The sequence below is a fragment of the Sminthopsis crassicaudata genome, chromosome 5 (assembly GCF_048593235.1).
Source record: "Sminthopsis crassicaudata isolate SCR6 chromosome 5, ASM4859323v1, whole genome shotgun sequence".
Classification (NCBI taxonomy): Eukaryota; Metazoa; Chordata; class Mammalia; order Dasyuromorphia; family Dasyuridae; genus Sminthopsis; species Sminthopsis crassicaudata.
This window is the reverse complement of record NC_133621.1, coordinates 154,760,364-154,778,819: the sequence shown is the minus strand read 5'-3', so window position 1 is coordinate 154,778,819 and position 18,456 is coordinate 154,760,364. Positions and strand designations below refer to the sequence as shown.

At 29.9% G+C, this 18,456-nt stretch overlaps 1 protein-coding gene across 1 annotated transcript in view; it reads left to right on the top strand.

Moving 5' to 3' along the window:
• SEMA3E (semaphorin 3E) overlaps positions 1 to 18,456 on the top strand; it is a 352,963-nt gene that overhangs the window by 282,211 nt on the left and 52,296 nt on the right. Inside the window, exons 7-10 of the mRNA XM_074268509.1 lie at positions 10,558 to 10,677; positions 12,598 to 12,740; positions 17,660 to 17,774; positions 18,237 to 18,306. Of these exons, the coding sequence (XP_074124610.1) occupies positions 10,558 to 10,677; positions 12,598 to 12,740; positions 17,660 to 17,774; positions 18,237 to 18,306 (448 nt within the window). The remainder of the gene's footprint in view (positions 1 to 10,557; positions 10,678 to 12,597; positions 12,741 to 17,659; positions 17,775 to 18,236; positions 18,307 to 18,456) is intronic.

The window sequence follows — 18,456 nt, the reverse complement described above, 5'->3', positions numbered from 1 at the left end:
TACAAGTGACCCACTTAAAAATAAATTCAATTGGTGCTCTAGCATTATTACTCCACATTATAAACCATATAGGAAAATCTGAGTGAACTAAAGATATAGATTATATCAGGGGTAGTGTATAATGTAACTGTTCAGAACAATATGAACTCAGAAAGCTCCACCATAGGTCAAGCACAGATAGTCTATATCAATATTTAGAATGGAAATATCTCTAAATTTGGACATCATTTCTTTTGAGCTTCTGAAATTCTGCCTTGCTCAAAGAGCACAACATGTTCTTTTTTTCCGGAAAACTATTCTAGGTAGTCCTGTGACAATGTCTTTTGTTTCTCTTGATTCCTGAGTTTTTCATGAAGGCTTTGAGATCATTCTTTGTATCACTTATTTTAATCTCCATGTGAGCATATGCCTTGTTTGAGTTCTCCATAAAATAGTCTTTTAGACAAATGTAGGTTTATAATCTGAACAATATAGCCACCTCAACAGATTTGCATTCTCTTCAGTAAGGTTTAAATTCTTAGCAGATCATTTTGAGAAAGGATCCGTGTCTAGTACTTTATCTTGCCAAGTGATATTCAGAATCTTCCTAATGCAATTTAAATGGAAGCAATTCAATTTCCTGTCATGATGTGAGCATACTGTCCAGGTTTCACAGGCATACAACAATGAAGTCAGCAAAACAGCTAGGCACCCTAATACTACTTTTCTCTCCCACATTTTCCTTCAGAGCCTCCCAAGCACTGAGTTAGCTTTGGAAGTGCATGTATAGAACTTACCATCTATATGTACAAACTATGGAAAATATAATGCCATGATGAGTGAATTTATCCATAGCATTCAGAATTTCTCCATTTGTTATAACTAATGGTTCCACACATAAATGTGCAGCTCTGGCTGGTAAAAAACTTCTGGATTTTCTGGTATTAATTTTTTCAGCTGAAATTAGTTCATACAACAGAAAATTGATCCATACTCAGCTGCATGTCAGTCTCAGAGGCCACATTGAGTGTCCTTTAAATGTATAGTCCATCAAAATAAGCCATGGGCATATTTCCATATATGTAGAGGCATACAGCAGTTGGTAATTCTGGTAAATTGGTAATTCTGGGAATAAGTTAGAAACTGAATGACCATCTCAATAGGAGAAGAGAAGGCACTGAACTCTGAATGTTCCCAAACAATCAATAGCACAAAGACATCCATTTAAAATAACCATTCTATTGGAGATGGCATATGATTGTGACTCATAGAATGTCATGATTTTCAAAGAATAATAAATAATCAGAAGTACAAAAACAGAGATGTATAATGATTTTAGGGAGTCTGCACATATAATAAATTATGAATTCTATGTAAAAAGTCACATAAAATTATTTGAGGAAATGTATAAATAAGATAGTCTATTTCAGGTAGCAGAAGTAAGGGTTACTCACAGCAAACTGTTTCATACTTAAGCTAAAACAACTAGAGAAAGGCTTCTAACATGTTGGATAATTCCACTATGAAGAATTTGTAGTAGATAATATACAAGAATTTCACAGAATGAAATTGGATAAAGTGTCATATGAAGTAATGAATGTAATAGATATTTCAAAATTTTCAACTCTATGCTATAAGGTCTGACACTAAGCTAAATAAGCTTAAGTATACTTTGCTAATAACTTTATTGTTTTTCTGAGTCACAGTCTAAGAAAAACAGTGTTTGGGTTGTATTGGATTTTATAATTTAAAAAAAAAAAGGTTTTATCTCCCTTAGAAGGTGAGAAAGATCTTAGAAGGTCTGAAAGTATTTTGTAAACTTTAAAGTGTTTGTAAACTTTGAAGAGTTAACATTACTTTTAGTAAGAAAAACCATCTCTGTTCTGTCAAGTAACAATTGTTTGTCTGTTTTCCTTTTATTATTACTTTAATTATTCTTTTGCCTAGATAAAAATTTGACTTATATTGGGAAAGTCCCAAGTATTTTGCAAAAAGGAAATGTTCTTTTAGACATTTGCTCACAGGGACCCCATTTCTGTTTGATTTAGTTCCAGTTGTAATTTAACTGTTACCGGTCTCCAGTAGTATCGATAGTGTGCCAATGTGCATTATGTCATTCCTTTAGGGGAAGTGAAAATGTTCTCACATGTATTTTGACATCTTGTACATAAATTGCCAACTATTTTTTGATGTTACATTTTTTTTTTGTTTTTGTTTTTTTTTTCCCTGTGATTTTTTCCAGCCTTCACTAAAAAAAAGTCTTCACTTTTAGATAAGGTTTTATAATATTGACTGCACAGTTATAAAGGAGGTAAATTCTTAAACTTTAAAACTGACAAGGACCTTATGGATAGTTGATATCTCTTCACCAAAGTCAAAAAAGGTTCAGAAGTCACATAAGGAATAAACCACAGGATTTAAATCCAGATAATCTGACTCTTAAATGTAGTTAGATATCTGACTGATCTTTCATATTCAAATGACTTACCATAGGTGTTCTTTCTTTGACATATGGTATCACAGATTAGGAATACTTAGAGGTATATGTTTAGAATTAAGAGAGTTAGTCAATAATTTAAAAATAATTATTTCTGCATTCATTGGTAGAGAGAACTCCAATATGAGCAGATTCCCTCTCCCAATGCAAGCACAGTCAGACATTTAGTGGGTCATCTAGACCCAGTTTTTTAAATTGTGGCTCAAGTTCCCATTTAAGTTCTTGTAGTGGAATGTGGATTATTATGATTTATTATCAATAAATGTTTGATTTTTACTTATTTTATAAACCCATGTATACAGAGTCATCTAAAACATTTCTTGGGGGGGAAAAAAGGTCTCAAGTGAAAACATTTAGGAAGCTCTGACCTAGACAATAAAAAGATGAGTGACTTGAAGGAGCTTGTCTCAGTGACAAAGCCAATATGTGTCATCTGAGACTCCTTAGGATAGCCTGAAGCTGAAGGGATTTTCTGCCTATGCTGCGTCCAGGCTTCTAAATCAAATATGTTTTTTATTCTGTTGAAAGCATTTCATATCCTTTGCAGTTAATATATTACTTTTCTCCTAATTGTCAGTGTTGACCTCCATGGCATTAGAAATATAAATATTTTAGTCTGGGTGTATTTTTAAAAAAATTATATTACTGCAAACTTTAAAGGGATCTTTGACTTAAAGAAGACTGAGTTTCTGTCTCTAAGAAAATTGATGCTTACTGACTTCTGTTTCTTTTTGGCACTTTGCACAATTTTTGTAGTCTATAGGCTGTCTTAGCTTTTGGCCTAGGTCCCTGACCTCCAGAGAGCTTTTAAAAGTTTTGACTTACAGGTTTCTCCAAAATCTTTAAAAGTGGTATAGTCTTTAATCCCTCATAGATTTTCATACCCAAAAGAACCTGGTGTTGACCATGACAGTTGGAGTGTTGGTTATGAGCCACAAAGAAAACCATATGAGATCGGACAGTGCCAGTGAATGCAAGATGGCAAGATTTACAAATAAGTCTTTCTCTTTCATACCTCAGAAACCACCCTCCTTCTGCTGATAGCAACCACTAGTCATCTGCCAAAGGAGAAAAACCACACACTCTCCCACTATTCTTTACCACAAATTATGAATAGAGTGAGAGTGTGAACAAGGATGTTGGAATCAATGTTGTTCTCTGATTATCCATCTCCACTCCCTCAAACTCATTTCTTTTTTTGCGTGTATGTATGTGTGTATGTGAGTATGTGTGTATAATATAATTTGTATAATTAATGTTCTCCATGCTAGTCCATTCAAATAGAAGTAATTTAAGTGTTATACAGTTTTAACCATAAAGGACACAGCTCAATGTTATTCAACTGTTAACCTGCATCTTCTTTTATTCCAAGATATGAAAATATTTGCTGTTTTTTTTTTAACTTCTAGGGTTAAAAATAGAAACACTTATATAGCATGACTGAAAAATACTTGAGTAAAACTTAGGAAGATAAGATGTCAGTGAAAAACTACAATATACTTACCTCCCACAGCAATTAAAAGCTACACAATCAATCTGAGAAGACGAGTTTTATTAGATGTTATACATTCCATTAATAAGCTGATAGGTTCTGTTTTTAATGTATGCATTAAGATATAGTTTATATTTTAAAATCAATTATTTAGAAAACACTTTTTTTAAATTTTCTATATTTTATTTATTCCAAATAAAAAATGTTCAGACCTCAAAATGGTATAATAACATATTTTGTTTTTTTCTTAAATCTCACCATTGTGAAAACATCTTATATTGAAGTGACTATATAATATTATCCATTAAATATCCAAAATATAACTACTGTTTTCCCTTCACCTAACTATATTGGAAAATTCCACAATTTGATCTATGGACATGTTTTATTTTTTGTAAAGTAAATTTTATAAAACATAAATCAAATATAATATTATAGATTATATATAAGAGTTAAGCAGACAACTAGTCTTAAAGACAGGTAGAAGTTATTTGAAGTCATTCTTTTAATATATACTGATGATATGATCCTAGACAAATCCCTTAACTTCTTGGTCTTAGGTACATCTCTAAGACTAAAAAAAAAAAAGAAGATACCTACTTTCATTTGCAGAAAGAATTTATTCATCTTGAAGTTTTGTGCCAAAGAAATTATAGTTCTATGCCTTTCCCAATACCTATCCTATATAAGATTTCAAATATTGTTATCTGAATTCGACAGTTATATGAACTTAAACAATTATCTTCCATATTTATTCATAAAACCTAGTCCAAGTATATGAGATGAGAATTTATTGAAGACTTCTTAGCTACTGATTTTTTTTAGATTTTTAAAAATACTCCCTTTTACTGGTTTTCTTTTCCCATTCTGTGTTTGTACATTTGAAAATAGAAAATTAAGGTTTTTAATTTATATCATTATTAAATTATTTCCTATTAGATTTGTTCATCACTCCTGCCTGATATACTGATTCTTTTATTTAAGATATTATCTTCCCAATAATGAAACAATGGGCATTATCACCATATATTCTTCACCATTGTACTAGAAATATTAGCTTTAGCAATAAGAAAAGAAAAAGAAATTAAAGGAATTAGAATAGGCAATGAGGAAATAAAAGTATCACTCTTTGCAGATGATATGATGGCATTTATTTATTTATTTAGAGAATCCCAGAATATCATCCAAAATCCTACTTGGAACAATTCATAACATTAACAGCATTGCAGAATATAAAATAAATCCACAGAAATCATCAGCATTTCTATATATTACTGGTAAAGCATATAAGCAAGAGATAGAAAGATAAATTTCATTTAAAATTACTGTAGACAAAATAAAATACTTGAGAGTCTACCTGCCAAAAGAAACCTAATAACTGTATGAACACAATTACTAAACACTTCTCACACAAATGAAGTCATATCTTAGCAGTTGGAAAAACATCAATAGCTCATCATTAGACCAAGATAATATAATAAAAATGACAATACTGCCTAAATTGACCTGCTTTTTCAGTACCATACCAATTAAATTGCCAAAAAATTTAATTTATAGAACTAAAAAAAATAATAACCAAATTCATCTGGAAGAAGAAAAGGTCAAGAAAATCAAGGGAATTAATGAAAAAATACAAAGAATGGTGGCTTAGCAGTACCAAACCTAAAACTATATATTATAAAGCAGCAGTCATCAAAACCATTTGATATTGACTAAGAAACAGAGTGGAATAGATAAGCTACACATGATACAATATGAAAGGCCTATAGAAATCTAGTATTTGATAAACCCGCAAACTGCAGCTTCTGGAATAAGAACTCACTTTTTGGTAAAATTTGCTGAAAAACTGGGAAATAATATATCAGAAACATAGCATAGACCGATATCTCATACTACATACCAAAATAAAGTCCAAATGGGTACATGACTTGGGCATAAAGTGTGATACCCTAAATAGATTAGGAGAGCAAGGGATAATTTACCTCTCAGATCTTTGGAAAAGGGAGGAATTTATGACCAAAGAAGAACTAAAGAATATTATGAAAGGTGAAATTGACAACTTTGATTACATTAAATGAAAAAAGTTTTTGAACAAACAAAAGCAACAGAAACAAAATTAAAAGGGAAGTTCAAATCTGGGGGAATTTTTTTTTTACAGCTAATGTTTCTAATAAAGGTCTCATTTCTAAAATACATAAAGAACTGTGTTAAATTTCTAAGAATACAAATTATTCCCCAAAGGATAATGGTCAAATGTTATGAACCTACAATTTTCAGATGATGAATCTTTTTTTTTCCTCTCCCAACATAATTCATAAAGTAATGTGTATTAAAAATAAATAAATTTACAAACAAAGATGTCATCTATAGGGCCCCAAAATTTGTCTTTTAGAAAATGAGAACAGCATGATAGCAATGTTTTTGTCTGTCATTGAGAAAAATGCAGACCAAAATTAAATACCAGCAGAGATGCCTGGGTATTTCCAAAACAGACCTATTTCTATAATGATGATGACGATTGATTGATTGACATGAATATAAGTGCTTGAAAGTTCAAAAAAAAAACTTTTTACTTTCAATGTTTCCATTCTGATGAAGAGATTTAATGGAAAGCTATAGTATAATTAACACCTTTATTTTGTTAGTTTTAATATATACTTTCTGCATGATAAAGTGAGCATTAATTTTTTTTTGTGGATAAAGACTTTTATCCTACTTCTTTTTTTCATTTATAAAAATTCTGAACTTAAATATTAACTGAAATGAACACTTTCAATAAACACAGTAAAATAAAGGATTTTACATAAAACTGTGAAATTCTATCATATGTGACTTTCTTTTTTTTTTTTCAATGTTTAATATATTCAACATGTTTCTTTAAAACTGCCTTGTGATTCCTTCTGGACTTCTCTCTTATTCTGTGCATTTACAACCCAGTTTCACTAAAATAACTAGACACCTTTAAAAGAGATGTACAATGAATCATTTGTCGTGCAAATCAAACTATTAGTAACTTGACCGTTACCTCTCTTCAAATCCTGAACAAAAGAGACTTAGAAAGAATAATGACCCTAGTTTCTACCCAGCCACCAAATCCAACATTAATGTAGAAGTTGTTTTGGAGAAGTAACCTTTTTCATCACAATAAGCATCACAATTGCTAACCAATTGCCACCAAAGGTATATAGGTACAGGAATCAGGAGAGTAGCAGTACTCCTCAAATCATAACTCTATTCCTCAGAGCCATTTCCAGGGAAACAACTTGTATATTGATGAAATCAGCCATTCTTGACTGACAACCAACTGTCATACACAGGACAGGCAAATCCATCTACTTCAACAGCAAGGTATATAATAAAGAGACAAAAGATAAGGAAATCTAACCACCATTACTACTCGCACACCCTGATGAAGATAGTTCATAACCCTGAATGTAAGAGCTTGAAGAATCTCAGTGCTTCTGGCTCCAGTGCCCTTTCCCTTCATTATGGGAATTGGCACTTATGGAAATGCAAACTGGCAACTGTTCCTACGAGTGTTACAGTCTTATCTATAAAAGCTTAAAAAGAAAATTTCTCCCTATTAAAGCCCTTGGCACTATCAAGTGGATCAACCTCAGAAAATGTATGATTTTATCAGTGGAAATAACATTAAAGAAGAAGCATTTACATATGCTTTGCTTCTGCACCCTAAGGACCATGGAAGTTTTCCATAAGGTTTGCAGCTGAAATCTTCCATATGTGTTGTTACACCATGTGGAATCCTCAAGAAAAGAGATTTATCTTCTCCTTCCATTTGTAGTCTCTATACTTAGCATTATACTTAGCACTTTACACATAGTAAGCCCCTAGTAAAGATTTCATTCGTTAATTCAAAAAGCATGTTCCAAAGATCCTATTTTTTTCTAAAAAATTGGCAATACTATTCCTATCCTTTCTTTTCATTTTCTACTCCAAATATTATGAGAAAAAATCTTTGTACTAGTTATATAAAATCATGCAAACAAACACATAAGTTCTATTAAAAATTATGTCTCTTTTTCAGGACATGGGTATACAGCTTCATGCTTCTTCATCAATTCTTTGGAATTATGGCAATTGCAATGATAATTATTATGTCTTTCAAAGTTCTTTGTCTTTACAATGTTTTATGAATTATATAAATTGTTCTCTTGGTTCTGCTCACTTTACTTTGAATCAGTTCTTATAAATCTTCAAAATTTTCTCTAAATTATCCCTTCTATTATTACTTGTAGCCAATAATTTTCCATTATGTTCATATGTTTGGCCAAACCTCAGTTTATAGGCATTCCCTTGCTGTCTAGTTCTTTACCACTACCAAAACAACTGTTATAAATATTTTTATACATATAATTCCTGTTCCTTTTTCTTTCACCTCTTTGTGGTATATAATTTTGGCTGAAAGGATCTGTACTATTCAAAGAATTTGGGAGCATAGTTTAAAATTTCTTACAAGAATGGCTATTTTAATTCACAGCTTTAGTAACAATGTGCTGATGTATCTATTTTCTAGCCACTCGTTTGTTTTTAAAATTTCATATCACATTTCATATATACACATATATGTATATGCACGTATATATATGTAAGTAAAAATCTAGTTCAAAATTCCTAATTTCTATTTGAAAATTGATATCCAGAGTTTTAGTGATTTGCTTAAGATAATATGGTGACAGTGGCAGAGGCATGAGTCAATTTTCATTTCAGTTATTACCACAGAAAAATATTTTTACATTTATTGTCACTGATTCCTTAGTTACAGTAAATATCACCCAAATGACATTTGACATCAAAGAGATTTCATAGTATTTTCCTTTAATCTGAAGTTATTGTACTGTAAAATTCCTAAAACTGAGATAAAAAATAAGCCAGCTCAATAATTATCAAAAATAATATATACTGCAAAGATTAGGTTGGTCATTCATATCATTAATATTGAATTTGGGTTTTTTGCATATATTTTATTTAGTAAGTTTACCAATGTTGGAACCACATTTAATTGTTTCATTAAAAAACAATCCTTGGGAACATATCCACATGTAAGAATTTTTGGCATTTAGTACAGTACTAATAATACTCTTCACAATTTGTCTCATAATGAAATCTCTATATCTCTCTGTCTGTAAATATTTTTTCTAAAGAAAACCTTGAGAACAAAAATTATTTTAAGTACTTATTTCATGTAATTAATGTGTCCTGATTAAATATTTATGAACTTTGATCAGTATAAGAAGTTAAGCAGAGCATATTTACCTTCAGTTAAACATTATTAAGTAACACTATTCTTCTAATTTGTCTCATTTTCATTTCATTCTTTTCATTTTGTTCTAATGCTCTCTCTCTCTCTCTCTCTCTCTCTCTCTCTCTCTCTCTCTCTCTCTCTCTCTCTCCTCTCTCATTTTAGCTAACACTCTTCTAAACCTGGATTGTACATTATATCAATGTTTTGTTCCTTATAACATGATGTGAAAGGAGAATTTTTCCCTTCTGGAAAGAAGCAAATTTTTTAAAAAGAACCCCATTTGGTATAGTTTAAATGGCAAATGGGTTTTTAACACCTGTATAGATACTTTGATGTAAAATGCAAACTCTGGTTTATATGAATTGTTCATAAATCCTTTGGTTTTTCTGATGTATGAAAGGAAAGAGAAATGAAGTAAATGTTGGTCCGGAAATTTTTCCCTTTTGTGCTGACTTAACTTGTATATATTTGATATCCTTGCGGTGCCATCTAGTGGTTTTGAAACAACATTTTAGTTTATATGGCATAGTCTGGAATTAAGTATTTTGTTTAATCAACAAATTATATAATTAATTGCTAAATTACATTTAAGTGTTATTTACAAATGAAAGCCATTGTATTTTATATGATGTGAGGTCTATAAAAATATATTTTATACTTTAAAAGTATACTAGATCTAACTTTTCATAGTAAAAGTTCTAAAAGACATATTTGAAAAGGTCTTTTAAAATTAAATTGACTAATATTAATCATGGACTTGTAAAATGTAAACTTGTTTCAAAATTTTGAAATATGAAGTATTTATAACAACTGCCTAAAATTTAAATCTCTTAACCATATTCTTAATTTTCTAGTCTTATATTTTATCCATTTCTTTATATTTTATGATCAATAGTGGCCTACTTGTTGTTCCCCTTCTGGTTCTCCACCTCCTGGCTTCTCTATCTTCATTTTAAGGCTCAACTAAAATCTTATCTTTTATAGAAATCCTTTCCCAAACCCACTTAATCTAAATACCTTTCTACTTTTAATTGTTTCCTATTTATCTTACATATAGTTTGTGTATCATGTTTGTTTCCTTATTGTTTCCACCATTAGGCTGTAATTTTTAGGAGCTTAGAGACAATCTTTTTGCCTCTTTGTATCCACAGCACTTGATCATACACAATACACAGATTGATAGATACACACCTAAACAACATAATCTTGACTTCTCACATTATATATGTGTGTATATATATATAAATAAGTATATAAATTCACAGTACACTCTCTACTAAGCAATGGGAAAATATTGATTTGTCTTTACTTTTTCTTATTATATAGGTAGTGAACTGTTTTCTGCACTCTATAGTGACTACTGGGGAAGAGATGCTGCTGTCTTTCGCAGCCTAGGCCGTATGACTCATATTAGGACTGAACATGATGATGACCGTCTGCTAAAAGGTACAGCTAAAGAAAGTACTCTATTGGAGTAAAAAGGTTGATCCCTAAATTAATAGCTACAGAGCTAAGAAATAGGTTTTTTGATATAGTGATTCTTTCTATCAGAGTAGCACTTCAAATTCTGCATATACTGTCACATATTCCGAAGTATTTTTTGAATATCCCAGAATCTCAAAATCTCAAAGTAAGGAGACTCCAGAAGTTATCTTGTTTATCCTTATATCTGAAAAGTAATGTCTTCAATAAAAGTTCAGTCAGACATTCATCCGATATGTGATTGAGATGTAAAGTAAGTGATTTCTATTACCCACAACTACTTAGGGTAAGCTCCAATTATTAGAAAATTTTTCTTTACATCAAGCCTAAAGCTACTCTATGTAATATTAATGTATAACCAGATCTTTATACATATTCTTCTCTATGTCATCCATATCTTTAGCTGTATCTACAATTATGTATATGTATGTATATGTATGTGTATATATATATATATATATATATATATATATATATATATATATATATATATATATATATACACACACATACATGCATTCACAGTAAATAAAGAACTGGGGCTGAAATCAATTCCAACTATAGACAATAGCTATGTGACCATGGACCAGTCACTTTTTTCCCACAGTTTCCTCATATATAAAATTAATTGGAGAAGTATCTTTGTCAAAAAGAGTTCACAAAGAGTCAGATGTTACTGAAATGATTGAAAAATACACACACACACACACACACACACACACACAGATCCTAGAAATTTAAAGCATATTAGACATTATGCCATGAATAATATATGTATATATCTTGAGTCTTTAAAATAAATTAAACAAGTTTAAAATAAATATGGCCTATATCTATGTTATATCTACATACATATTATATTCATTTGTATATTATGTCATATGTAATATCTATATGTCTGGATTCTTTCAAATAAATTGTTATAGATATCATAGCTGATTTTTTTGTCTCAAAAATGCAAACTCTGAAGCTATATTGAAAGGATACCAAGCAATTCACTAAAGCATTCATGTTATCACGTACACATATAAACATACACATATACACAGCTGTTCAATGATTTGTGTTGTCCACATTTAATAATCAGTGTGTTTTTCCCCTACTGAATTGGCTATATGATTTATCTGATAGCATTTTATAAAGAAGTAATACTATAGGAAATGTCTTCAATAATTTTTAGGTATGGCATTTAAATTTAAATCATTAATATCTTTATTGTCAAATGAAATTGTATTTATATTTAATAGAAAAAAGTCACTTTCTGGGGATTGTTTCCATAAAAATACTGATATCATAAGGTCCAGTTATAAGATTCATCAAGCATTTATCTAAAGGGCAAAAAAAAAAAAAAAAAACAAAAAAAAAAAAAAAAAAACCTCACACAAATTTTCTAGATTATAAAAGCTTCAGGACAATGCATATTATTTCACTTTGAAATAAAACTATTTCTGTATGTATTTCCTGACAAATTATGAGCATCTAGGGAAGGTGATGTTATACTATAGCTAAAAATGCATTCACTGCATTAAAATCAATTTTTATTAAATAGGAGGAATAATACAGTTGTTTAATGGTCAATATTTCTTATGCTGATGTCTGGTGTATATTCCTAATTCTTGATCATAAATTCTTGACTTGCCTCCACTTGCTAATTTTAGCTCTTTTATTTCAATATTTCTGAATGACTTCCTTCAGAGGGTTAGAATTCCTTTCATATATATATATTTTAAATGGATTGTAAAAAAGCTACATACTCCAAACTCTTTCTCAATGAAATGATGAGTCTATCATTAATATTCAGTTTTCCTTATTTGTTGGTAACGGAGATTTCAAAGCATATTTTTAAAGATTTAATGAAATCACTCTTTTTTTACTTTTCTAAAGAACCTAAGTTTGTAGGTTCTTATATGATTCCTGACAATGAAGACCGAGATGACAACAAAGTATATTTCTTCTTTACTGAAAAGGCACTGGAGTCAGAAAACAATGCACACACAATTTACACAAGAGTGGGAAGAGTATGTGCGGTAAGACTTTCATTATTTATTGCATTTTAAGCTTAATATTGCCATAATATTTATATAAAATTCTTGCTAAAATAGAATCTTGTCATCTTTTTAAAAACTTTCAAAAATATTTTAAAAATTCATCCATTTATATTCTTTCCTAGATATATTCCATAACAGTGTTAAATAATTTAATGACCAAAGAGTCTTCAAAATTCTCACTGTTGTTATATCTCAAAGAAATCTTGCATTATTTTAAAAATGCAAGATATATATATATATATATATATATATATATATATATATATATATATAAATTTTTACGCATGATTTGTCATATTTTGCTCATTGAACCTTTTTTTAAGTTGGCAAATAATAAACCCAATGAGATTGTGTGCTTTCTTAATATTTTAGTAAATTTGTCATAGTAAAGATGTAGACTATTAAATAATATCATTTGCAAAAAGTCTAAGTTTCCTTCTCATACTTTCACTAGGTATGCACTCAGTAAATGTTTTATTATTCTCATAGTGATAGTAATGTTTGCATAAAGTCATATGCCTGTTAATTTTTATATATTGCCATTGTGGGAAATAACAAACTTGATTTTTACTAAGCAAGGAAAATTCTATCTTTACAGTATATTGAGAACTGATCTCTCAATATTAGTATATTTCAAAGAACTTCTCTGTGTATAGTTATTCCAGCCCTGGTCAAGTTAAAATCAATATGGATCTCAGTTTCTTCAACACATAAAATGACTTGAATAACATCAATGAAAAAAAAATCAAAACAAAAAAACACCTTTTAAATTCCTTCCATCTCTTAAACTATGGTGCTTAGTCTTTTCATTTATTCACATTAAATTCCATCTTATTTGGCTATAGTGATCTCCTTGGATCCTGATTCTGTTATTTAGTGTTTTATCAAATTTTTCTAATGTTGTGCTATTTGTGAATTGAATAAACATTCCATCATTCCTTCATCTAAGTCAATAATAAAAATGCTAACAGATTTCTTGGACACCTAACTAAAGACCATGAAGTTTTATTGTCAAAGATACTAAAGTGGTTTGCTATCTGCTTCTTCAGTCAGTTGTCATAAATGGCATAATTCATATTTTCATTGAGTTATGCAAACACTTCCACCACGGCAAGGCAATGATCAAATGTAAATATTTGGCTGCGTACTGAGAAGGCAGAACTCACTATAAAAGATTCAAATATTGAAAAAAAGGTTTAAAACAAAAGAAGAAGGGACAGACAGTGTCATAAAAGCAATGAACATGAATTTGGATGGATTTTAGGAAATAGTGGAGGATAGAAGAACCTGGCATGCTATGGTACATGCAATCAGGAAAAGTTGGACATGACCAAATGAATGAATCACAACAACATCATTTAGAGACTTCCTTTCAATTCAACATTAAAACATCAATATTCCTCTTTAGATAAATGGCCAATATAAAAAGCAGAATGACACATAGATTTTTGAACATGGCTAACAGAATTTGATTCATGGACTATGCATATATTAATTATGCCAGTTTTCTTTTTTATTATTCACAGAGTGAGTGGAAGGAAGAGAAAATAAATATGTGTAAAAAATTTAAAAAGTTAAATGAGAGAAAAACAGATTATTAGATTTAAAAAGTGATTCTTCCTTGTGCCCAGCCATTTCACCAGTTCTAAATATTCCCAAGTAATATATTTTAATTAATTTTTAATATACATTGCTTTATGAATCATATAGACCTAGAGAAAAATCAAATCAGAACAAAAGGAAAAACTATGCGAGAGAGGAAAACACAGGGAAAAAAGTGAACATAGTATGTGCTGTTTTACATTCAATCCACATAATTCTTTTTCTGGATGTAAATGGCATTTTCTATCCAAAGTTTATGGGAATTGCCTTTGATCACTGAACCACTGAAAAGAACCAAGTCTTTCATATTTGATCATCACACATTCTTGCTGTTGTTTGGTACAACCTATTCCTGGTTCTGCTTGTTTCACTCAGAATCTGTTCATGTAAATATTTTCAGGCCTTTCAAAAATCAGCTTGTTCATAATTCTTTTTTTTATAGAACAATAATATTCCATTATCTTCATATATCACAACTTGCTCAGTCATTCCCCAATTGATGGAAATCTACTCATTTTCCAATTCTTTGCTGTCACATAAAGAGCTGCTACAAATACTTTTGCACTTATGGGTCCTTTCCCCTCCTTTGTAATGTTCTTGGGACACAAACCCAGTAGTAACACTATAATTTATAATCCTTTGGCCATAGTTACAAATTGCTCTACAAAGTGTTTGGATCATTTCACAACTCTACCTACAATGAATTAATGTTTCAGTTTTCCCACATCCCTTCCAACATTTGTCATTGTTTTTTCCTGTCACTTTAGCTAATCTGAGAGGTGTGAGATGGTACTTCAGAGTTGTTTTAATTTGCATTTCTTTAGTCTAAATATTATATTATCTAACCAATTGGTATGTATCTTTTCTATATACTAAAACTTTTCAAATATTTTGAAAAAATCTAGATTACTATTTTATAGCATTTGTCTGATTAAGAACGCTACTAACCCTGTTTTTTTAAAAAAGGAAATGATTCAAATTTGGGTATTACCTATACTCAGAGATGATTATTTTTTTCTAGATATATACTGAGCAATATTCTAATAATGTCACTAGCAATGGTTCCAGGATTGTTTTCAAAAGTTATTTTATTACTCTGAAATTATATTCATCAATTACAAACAGAAATTCATGTTTTCTTACTATATTTGTATTTAACTTTGGCTTCAGCGCCTTAATAACCAATTTTTTTTTGTTCTGTCTTTGTCCAAAGACTATTCTTTTTTTCACAGAAAGTACAAGCAAATTGTGTTGAACAGCTCTAGTTTTTCTTTGCTTTTTAATATTATTATACTATTTATCTTAAGCAGCTCCCTAGAATTTCTGTAATTATCCTCAAACTCTTTAAGTGAAGTCAATTCAAGACAAATAAGTCCATGGTCTCCTATATGCTCACCAGTACACTTTTTATAAGCCTCATAAATGGTGAGTGACTTGAATGAATCTCCCTCATCTACCAGTATTGTTACATATAGACATAAACAATTTCTCATTATGTAGCATCTCTCTCAAAGAGTAGTCTCTAGTGATTATATATGTATATTTCTGTATGCCTATTTGGTTGCATTCAAAAAACAACTAGAGTAGGGGATTTTGGTTATCCTTAGTTTAAGAAATCCAAACTGTAGTGGTGAGTGTTCATCACTTTAAATTTAAAAAAAAAGTCAAAAGTCATAGTCTATTTCTTTCTTTTATTTCAATGCATATCATTTGAACAAGGAATCAGAAAAAATATATATATTCTTTCCAGTTATAGAAGACTCTTAACTTGTCTTATGAAGCAGCAATGCAATATAGTAGGGTATGTGCTAGGAGTCAGCTAGGGAGTCAGTGTATAGAGTACTGGGTCTGGCATCATGAAGACTTGAATTTAAGTCTATTCTTAGACACTTCTTGTATGACTCTGAGCAAAATACTTAACCTCTGTCTAAATAATTATATATACAATCCACTGGAGAAGGGAATGGAAAACCACTCCACCAAATTTGCCAAGAAAACCACAATAGACAGTATTAGTATCTTGTGGTTCACAGGGTCGAGAAGAGTAGGACATGAATGAACAACAGAATATATGCTGGGTTTAGAGAAGACACTTAGGATAAGGTCAATTGCCATTATATATATATATATATATATATATATATATATATATATATATATATATATATATATATATGTATGTATGTATAACCACGATCAAGTTCCTGGAACACTTGAATTTTGATTTCCCCTCTGTATAGTGGGTATAATAATATCTATAGCACTGGCCATTGAGGATGATTATGAGAGCAAATGGGACAATGTATATAAACTACTTTGAAAATGTAAAAGTATTATATAAATGATAGCGGTCACTACTATTTATATTACACCACACCACAGTTCCTCAAAGGTTGTTAGCAATATTGATAAAGTCACATGTTGATAAATATATGTGTACACAACATATGTGTAAAATATATACATACAAAATGTGTATATATATATATATATGTACATATACATATATGATACAAAATCAGATTTCACTGAGACCTGTAAGTTCAATGCATATTAAATTGTAATTTGTACTAAAATATTTGTAATATTATAATATTTTTCATTAGATAGTATATAGGAATTAAAAGAACAGTGGCAAAAAGAGGAGGGTAGAAGATGAGATAGATATAAAATCAGACTTTATCTCTGCTCATATATTATCTGTTTTATTTTAGCTAGTTAAAAGAAATGGTCCATGCAAATTATTATGTTCACAAAGTGAATTTTCTAGTGAATTTTCTAGTGACATGTCTAGAAATGTAGAGTGAGGACAGAGAAGGACCTCTGGTCACTTCATCACTGAAATAACATGTATATTTTCTTTTTATATCATATCCAAAATAATATGATATTTAAAGATAGACAAAAACAGACACATGCTTAACATAGTAAAAATATATATAGATATATACATGCCACAGGTGAGAAGATTACAATAAGTAGCAATGAACAGATTTTATCAATGGTTTTTATTGAATATTGTTGATTGGCTAATATTCTCTTGGATATACTACAAATAACTGTTTATAGATTTCATTGGAAATATCCTGACATTGAGGAACCTTTCATTGTCTGCACCATATTTTAGAGAAGAATTGGTCAATCTCCAGCATAATTTCAGTATTTTTTTCTATAAGTGACATAATTTGCACATTAAAAACTACAATCATAATGAAAATGTGCTCTTTATAATAGCCCATTTTAAACACATTGTTAAGCACTAATAAATATTTTCTTTCTTTCTTTCTTTTTTAAAGAATGACATGGGAGGGCAGAGAATTTTAGTAAATAAATGGAGCACTTTCCTTAAGGCTAGATTGGTTTGCTCAGTGCCTGGAATGAATGGAATTGATACTCATTTTGATGAATTAGGTAAGTACCTTAGGTGGAATTAAAAGTTACTCTAAGACATATGTTAAAATTTTAAGCCATCCATTTGGAAGCAACCTATAAAAACAATTGGTTTTGTGTAAATGTGATATATACTTGTTTTAGAAGGATTTTCTAGTTTCTATTATCTAGATATATCTATCCTATATCATAATTTTTGGTATGGAACCAAAAATCTGGTCCATTCAATTAGCCAGGGGCCAATATTTCTGGTTTCTTTCCATGTGATTCCATCATATAGACAAGCTATAAAACATCAGATTGAGTATATTTTTAAATTGATATGATTTGCATATGGTTGTATTATTTCCTAAGACAAAGTTTATAAAATTAGTAAATTATTTTACATCAATAAATTAGCATGACATTGAATAATATAATGTTATTTAAATTAGAATGATTATCAATACTCAGAAATATATTTATTCTGTTTTAATTTTGTAGAGGATATTTTTTTGCTACATACAAGAGATAATAAGAATCCAGTCATATTTGGACTCTTTAATACAACAAGGTGAGTAATAAAAAAGTTGGAAACAAATAAGGTATATGAATTTTTATGACCCTTATCACCAAGGTTTCTAACTTGAGTTCTTTTTAACGTTTTCTGTTTTGTACCCTACATCTTACCAGCCATTAAGTCTTTATTCCTTCAGTTATAAAT